The sequence below is a fragment of the Sycon ciliatum genome, chromosome 4, assembly GCF_964019385.1.
Source record: "Sycon ciliatum chromosome 4, ocSycCili1.1, whole genome shotgun sequence".
NCBI lineage: Eukaryota > Metazoa > Porifera > Calcarea > Leucosolenida > Sycettidae > Sycon > Sycon ciliatum.
The window spans coordinates 31,650,994-31,659,037 of NC_088646.1; the positions used below are offsets into that span (position 1 = coordinate 31,650,994).

General features: G+C 45.7%; 2 protein-coding genes across 2 annotated transcripts in view; one reads left to right on the plus strand and one right to left on the minus strand.

Annotated features, from left to right (window-relative positions):
• The window catches only part of LOC135815641 (phosphatidylinositol 3-kinase regulatory subunit alpha-like), a gene marked incomplete in the record, with an annotated part of 58,930 nt that overhangs the window by 34,503 nt on the left and 16,383 nt on the right, over window positions 1–8,044 (plus strand).
• Window positions 1,832–8,044, minus strand: part of LOC135813510 (phosphatidylinositol 3-kinase regulatory subunit gamma-like) — a 13,151-nt gene continuing 6,938 nt past the window's right edge. Inside the window, exons 7-13 of the mRNA XM_065326603.1 lie at window positions 7,535–7,656; window positions 5,596–5,772; window positions 5,080–5,244; window positions 4,785–4,827; window positions 4,488–4,540; window positions 3,618–3,725; window positions 1,832–3,039 (exon numbers count right to left, since the gene is read on the minus strand). Coding sequence (XP_065182675.1) covers window positions 2,862–3,039; window positions 3,618–3,725; window positions 4,488–4,540; window positions 4,785–4,827; window positions 5,080–5,244; window positions 5,596–5,772; window positions 7,535–7,656 — 846 coding nt within the window. The 3' untranslated portion in view covers window positions 1,832–2,861. The remainder of the gene's footprint in view (window positions 3,040–3,617; window positions 3,726–4,487; window positions 4,541–4,784; window positions 4,828–5,079; window positions 5,245–5,595; window positions 5,773–7,534; window positions 7,657–8,044) is intronic.

The window sequence follows — 8,044 nt, forward strand, 5'->3', positions numbered from 1 at the left end:
GAATCGCCGATGACAGTGAAGAGGGAGCTGATGGAGTAGTACTAGTGAACAAGCCCGTGGATAGTGTCCATGAGTTTTACTTTGGTGGCTATGTGCATAATGTGAAAGTCTGTCATATCGTGCACACAGCCACAGCTCGAACTCAGATGACTTTCTCCGCACACCTGAGCGATGAGGCAGCGTCTCTCTCCACTTCAACAACAGCAGCTCGAGCAGCGCCAGCAAGCAGTCGATCTTCCAATAGCGAAGACAGGGATGGGTCATGCCTTTTTCTCAAGCTCCAGAGTCTCTTGGCAGGGCGTTCCATATCTTCGCAAAAGCAAGGATGAAAGTCGTCATGGACAAAGTGTTCTGAGCACAACACTGTAAACGATATCGCAGCACTGCGGCCCTCGGTACCCGGCCCTCTTCTCGCCAGATAGCCAGGATTCCAGAGTGTGGAATGCCAGCATCACCAGGGAACGCATGGAAAGACAAGTGGGTTCCTTAGACTAACGTTAGGGATGACGGTTGCTGCAAACAAGAACCCAACAGTGGTCCTTGGAAAGCGTTTCGGGACTTCTTCCTTCAGAACTAGAAAAACTTGAAAATGAAAAAGGCTGGGGAGTACATACATGAACATCGCGTCGGGACCGTGAAAACACAGCCTGTCACAGGAAACTTGATCACGTCCTGCAGCAAAACCATGCATGCTGGTTGCATGCCAAGTGTGCAGCGCGTGCACAGCATGCCCCGTCTCGACCCCTCTCGCTTATTGCGCAAAGGGTCTATTATCATAGGGTAACACCACCTACCGCTAGTACAGTACATGGCCTATAGTCCGGACCAGCGTCCCCATCTGCATCCACAGGGTCCGAACCTGGGTTTTCCCAATACGGTTCAAATGGTCGCAAGACCGGGACTCTGCCAACCAGGTTTATGGTTGTAGTCAGGAGCACTGTACTACGCGTCCTCGCCTTGTAACATGCTGTCAAAATCGAAAAACATGTTAAACTACCAAGCAAGGCTTCTGTGTATATATTGTACAGTAGTAGCCAGTCATTCTGGTGTAGGGTTTTTGGCAGTCATTTAGCACATGTACAGGACATCCGCAGTTCTTTTTGCGTACGTTTTGTTTGTATTGTGTAAGCAGAAGGAGCGCTCGAACGTCTCTTATCCGGGCACCTTGGGACCGGGCACTGCCCGTATCTCAGATTTGCCCGTGTCTCAGGATAACTCACCTACCAATGTATGATATCATTTTTTGAAGAAGTTTATTTGGCACGTATTGCACATGTTGAGGATACAAAGGGAACCCATTGATAAAAATGTGTGGATTACATAGGTTAGCAGTGAAACATAAGCACTTCCACACACGGAAAAAAGTTCAAAAACCCCAAATTCGACTCATTTGTGCTATAGGCCCTCAAGCTGAAGGTGCCCGGTAGAGAGACGTGCCCGTATCTGAGGCGTCCGGATAAGAGGCGTTTGAGTGTACTACAGATATTCATAATGAGGGCAAGAAGAGTGCGAAATGAAGGCTTATGAGTGAAAGTACATCTGGCTTTCTTTAGAATATTATGATGCAGGAACGGGAGACTTCGAAAGTAGCCGGAAAGTTATGAGAGTAAAACGTATGTGTAAAATGATGCTTTTTTAAAAGTGATGAGTCATTAAAGGTAAGTATTAGTTTCTCAGTCCTACCGTTGCATTTTCAAAACAATGTTCAGGTCTGCACATTGCAATTTGCACTCTGCTTAAAAAATTAAACTACACTTCCATTTGAAATTATGTGCAACTTGTGCAAACCAGTGCGAGCCAGCACTCTCCGAAGAGAAAGATACAGTCTGTATCGGCTATAGAGTGACCGGATATAAGAATATATCGGCTACAGTGATATTGGTACGAAATATCAAAAGCAAAACGTATTTTATCCTGTACAAATATCACTATAACCAATATTATCGGATGTAATGATATATCGGATATTATGATGGCAACATAAAATCAAAACATGCATAACACACTATATTATTATCGGCTATAGTGATAACTTTAAAATACATGTAGCAATAATATCAAAGGCCTTATTTTTTACTTTCTTCACGTTGCTTATTTTGATAGTGACACATGTACATGTACAAAACAGAATTTTTTATGGAAATGCGGGCACTGTCAACTATGCAGCATGCTCATTTGTCAAAACGCCATGCTGGAAGTATGTCCTTCCCTTTCATGTGTCGCTCGAAAAAAATCGATCGTATCGCATATAGTGATGCATCGGTTATAGTGATAAAATCACGGAAATCAAAAGGGTACGCTATAGCCGATACAGACTGTAATAGTAAATATTCAAATACCTTAAAAAATAGAGAGAAATTTGATGCATCTACTGAACACCATGATGCACTCAACGTCCTTTTCAACCATTGGCTGGCAAACACGACATTAGATTGTGGCAAGAGAAAGAGAGAGAGAGAGAGAGAGAGAGGAAGAGAAGAAAGAAAAGTCGAGCTAGCTACTGTGGCATTGCAGACCACAGCAACATAATTAAAAAAAGGTGTTCAACATGCACACTTGCACTTTCTCACTACGAAGAGAGAGAGAGAGAGAGAGAGAGAGAGAGAGAGAGAGAGAGAGAGAGAGAGAGAGAGAGAGAGAGAGAGAGAGAGAGAGAGAGAGAGAGAGAGAGAGATAGAGAGATAGAGAGAGAGAGAGAGAGAGAGAAAGAGAGAGAGAGAGAGAGAGAGAGAGAGAGAGAGAGAGAGAGAGAGAGAGAGAGAGAGAGAGAAAGAGAGAGAGAGAGAGAAAGCATCTACAGATTTATCTAAAAAAAAAACTAAAAGCAAATCCTGACGACCAGCCAAGGGATTCGCCGGCTATTACTTGCCATAGATAGGATATGCAAGAGTTGTGGGCAGCTCAGAATTATGCCGAGCCAGTTGCTCTTCGCTGTAGTTCAAGACAAGGTCCATCAAGGTCGGGAAGCGGAACGGCTCGGAAAAGCCGTAGCCAACGTCCTCTTGATGGTAGATCTTGATATGTTTCATGGATTTGTAGCTGTGCACACCACACCGTGGAGACAAGAGAGCAGGTAACACTGAGTCGCTGTGTGCACATGTGCCCCTAGTGCTGCACACAGCATCTATTTCAGCCAATGACACGAATTTTTTGTAAGCCTCATTCATTTGTGCAACTATGAGCTAAATAGGACAGAACAGCAATGGTGACAAAAGGCACATATCACATGTACCATGTACCATGTGTCTACTCACAGCAGCATGTCTTGCTGTGTAAGAAGAGCACCACTGAATCTACATGCTGCCGTGCAAGCACCACATGAACACTGGGAAATGAGCAGCTCATCATGGGCACTGCACATCGCGAGTGGACTCCGCTGTGGTAGAGCACCCATGTTAGCAAGTGTTCACAGTCAGTACATGTATGTATGTACTCAATCTGCGGACAGCAGATATGTATAGATATGTATAGACATGTATGTATGTATGTATGTATGTATGTATGTATGTATGTATGTATGTATGTATGTATGTATGTATGTATGTATGTATGTATGTATGTATGTATGTATGTATGTGGGTACAACTGGAAAGGAGTTCACTGGCTGTAGCACTTACAATATGTCAATGGTGTGCGTGTGTCGGTCGCCCTGCTTCGGGTCACGTGAGCGCACAAGGAATGTGCCATCTCGCTTGCCCTTGCTCAGCAGCTGATAAGACTCCTCTCTACAAGAGCACGCGCAAGGAAAGCGAAACACAATGCTGAAAGCAGGCGATGCAGGTGGAAATAATCCACGGCACCTTCAGATTTCAGGCTGCTCTGAAATCCCAATTCACCAACAACCGACACGGTATGTACAAATTGACTCCACACTCGAGATCACCCAAGAAATAAGCAATTCAAAATCAAAAAAATTGAAGGATCGTCCGGAGCATATTCAAGCGAGGTACAGTCGGGCTTGATGACTAATCACAGTAATCAGTCCTCTGCACGGATACCTCACTTGATTATCTACATCAAATATGCATGCTGTATAGTTACAATGATTGCGGGTTAGTGAGTGTTCCACCTACTGTACTGATCTGCTCAGTGCACATCTCATTGGGCTGAGCTCGGTGATGTGTTATCAGACACTATGCCGGTCGCAATGCTGTACATTGTTCACCAGTACAGCAGCACCACTAAGTAGGTCTACATCTGTTATGTTCCACAAACTTGGATAGAATGACCCAACGCACATCAGGAAGTGCCTTATGTACAGACTACATATTAGCGCTACAGACTACACATTAGCGCTACAGACTACATATTAGCGCTACCGACTACATATTAGCGCTAGCTAACTGAGCGTGCCAATTGTACTAATAATGTGGTACAATTGATCCATGTACTCTGAAGTACATACAATATCACACCAGTCATCTACACGTGCACAGTATCGGCTTCAGCAGACACACCGTACACCGTACACTGTAGTGACTTCTCACCTGGACAGTTTGCCAACAAACCATGTGCTCTGGTCATACTTGCGGTGCTTGCTCTACAGCCACGTACGGAAGAACGAGCACATGTGCATATTATGAACACACGCACGCACACACACACACACACACACACACACGGACATGCATAGCGGAATCAGCATTTTGATAGATAATGTACGTACACTGCTACTGCATGTACTTGTGTCATACTATGACATCGTTGCAGTAATACACGTACAGTACAAGCATTCACCCTACAGCAGTGTAAGCCGGCAGCTGCTGATTCGTTGGCATATTTACCTGTGTCTCAGCGATGTGCATCTCCATTTGTTTGCGGAGGTCACTGTAGGAATACAGAGCAACGCGTGCAGAAAGAAAGATACGTTGAATGCTCCCACACTCAATATCCATACCACACTAGTACCGGTATGTGCTTGCATGTGATTTCAGTACATGCATTGGAAATGTTCTGTTTCGAACTCCTGTGTCGAGCGCCTACAGCACAACGGAATTGGTCAACACAAACGCAGACGTGTGTAATCGAGAGTAGGGCTGGTCAATACCCCCCCCCCCCCCCCCCGAACCACTGTCTTACTCAGTGGAGTAGTAGAGCTCCTCAAACTCTTTGGACTTGTCCCGGTGAGACGTATCCTCGGCGTGGGGCTGGTGTACGTCGCCTCTTGTGACCGAACCCTGCTTGGACAGCTGTCCCAGGCGTCGGTGAATCTCCTCGCTGGAGAGATTCTGCTGTCCCAGCCACCTGCATGATGATCACATCATTGCAATCACACATGGTCTGTTTTACAGGCAAATGAGCGCATGCGTACCAGTGCAGCCAATATGTACAAGTACACTGTACAGTGACCAAGCAAAACCACGGGATACCGTGTGGCGTGTTCGAAAGCATAGACATAACGTGTTATGCACGTGCCAACACACACGCACACACGCACGCACACACGCACACACACACACACACACACACACACACACACACACACACACACACACACACATGTGTGTTGTCAGAACTGCGGAAACACAGATGCAAACTTCCACTGGCAGAATAGCCACGCATACAGCCACCTCAAAGGCAAAAACAAGCTCTTACATCATCAGCTGCGTCCTCCGTCGCTGCAAGCACATGATCTCCGGCGACAGGGTGTTCATGACGCGGTCGAGACGTCGATTCTCTAACATAGCCTCTTGATGCTGCGTGCTGAACTCCTGTTTCCTCTGACGAATCGTCTCCAGTCTGGTTTTGATCAGGACATTGTTCTTCTGTAACCTACACAATGCCAGAAGCCAGGGATGTCAGCTAATATGCCATAGTCACTAAATAGTGCATAGACATAGGCTAGACCTGCAGCAAAGACTATACATCACGTGTACTTATATTGCATGCATAGGTGGTATGAGTACCGAATTTTTCAGAGTATAAGCCACACTGGAGTATAAGCCGCACTGGAGCATAAGCCGCACTGGAGCATAAGTCGCACTGGAGTATAAGCCGCACCGGAGTATAAGTCACACTGGAGTAACGTTATAAGCCACACTGGAGTAAAAGCCACACTGGAGTATAAGCCGCACTGGAGTATAAGCCGCACACCCCCCCCCCCCCACCTATTTTTTTGCCACGAAATACAGACATCTATCCTATTTATCACCGTTAATTTGATCGTCGCAGTACAAGCCACACCCCCTTTTGGGGTAAATTTTGAGTGTTAAAAGTGCGGCGTATACTCCGGAAAATACGGTAGCAAGTCGCTGACGATGAGTGAAGATGACCGGCAGTGAATCATGATGACCAAGGATGACTGGCGATGATGCCCTGTGGTTTCATTCTACAGTGTGTACTGCAGTTACCTTGGTTACGCCGTTACACCAGCACATCAGTGGAGAGAACAGTGGCAGTGCCGTAAACCATTTCTGGACTACGGTTTGCTGACTCATCCTGTACACGTACTCATTAATGATAGCTTGCATGCTGTCCTACCGGTAGGACCACGGGTCGTACCGGTAGGACCCAAGAAATCGAGCTGCAAAAGTGCTTTTGGTTGAGAAATTTCTTGAAACAATTGTTGAGATGAGGTCTTTGTCAGGCAAAGTAATGGCGCAAAATGCAAGGCTATGTCCAGTGCATTGCGTATGCGCAATTTTATCGATTGTCAAAATGGCCGCACATAATCCTGTCGGTGCGCTAGCAACTCTTTCCAAAGTGAATTTTGACCATGGCACATCAATCATGGTGAGGTCCTAATGTTTTTATTAGCTTGCCAAGGCAGTGGAAAGCATAATTCCATACTCAGTTTCCATGGTTACCATGGGCTGTTACCATGGAATTTCGTAGAATGCCTTGTGCGATCACGTCTAAAATTTGTGGACTCCTTCATTAGCCCCTGAGCAACAGTTTAGGGTCAAGTTTTAGGTCAATGTTAGAACAGAGGCTATGCAGCATGTCTGTGTATGATGGTCCTACCGGTAGGTCCTACCGGTAGGACCGAGGTCTATGCAAGCTATCATTAAAGGGGAAGTTCACCCTGAACTGAAAACTTCACAACCTGTAGCGAAATATGCACTGATTCCAATGGTTAAGGTCCCAGGTTGATCGGAGCAGCCGTTCCACAGTTATACGATAACACCAGCTTGAAGTTTGCACTAAATTTGGTGACATCATGATGACGTCGTTAACTTGCCCAGACTAGGCCGGATTTATGACATCAGAGAGATAGACTTTGTATGGGAGTAGATGGGGAAATTTCAGTATTTCAGCTCTCCGTTGTTCCAAAGAAGTCAGATTTTTTTTCCAAACTTCGGTATGGGACATATGGCACCCTACCGGTATCCGGGCTGGAAAATAATCTAGTATGAAATTCATTGTTGCAGAGAAACTAGAAAGAAATTGGTTTTCCATAGTTTTGATGTAGAATTAGACAGAGCGTGTGCCTGTGATGTGATGGGTAACAAGACAGGGTAGCAGCAGGGTATGCATATACAATAACAGTTAGACGACATGCCGTGAGTGGTGAACGAACTAGCGGCTAGCTTACTCTGATCGCTCGTTGTGCTTGATCGACGGCTGTATAAGCTTCTCGCTGAGTTTCAGCTGGTCGGTCAGCATGTCGCTGATGTTTGTGAAGCAAGCCATCTTTGACTGGCATGTTTGAATAGTCTGGGAACAGTACAGTCACACAGCAGCAGCAGCAGCAGCAACAATGCACCGTCACATCACCTTCACGCTTGTGATCTAAGAACTTCATGCCTCAGCTTTCAAGTATAGACAGGAGAGCCATGCGCTTAATAATTCATTGGCAAGTACTAGGATCTCCTGCAGGCTGCAGGGGTTTGCACCAGGTACTCACACGATGCCATATCATAGCTAACACCTTATAGCTTAGGCTGACTACATACACTACAGTCTACTACGTGCCTAGCAGTGATGTCATACATTACATCACTGCAACAGTCAACACTGTCACAATAATTATGATTACATCACTGCTAAGCTGCTAGGTAATTAGTACTGCCCAAGCTTCACTATCGTACGGTGTCTTGGCTGA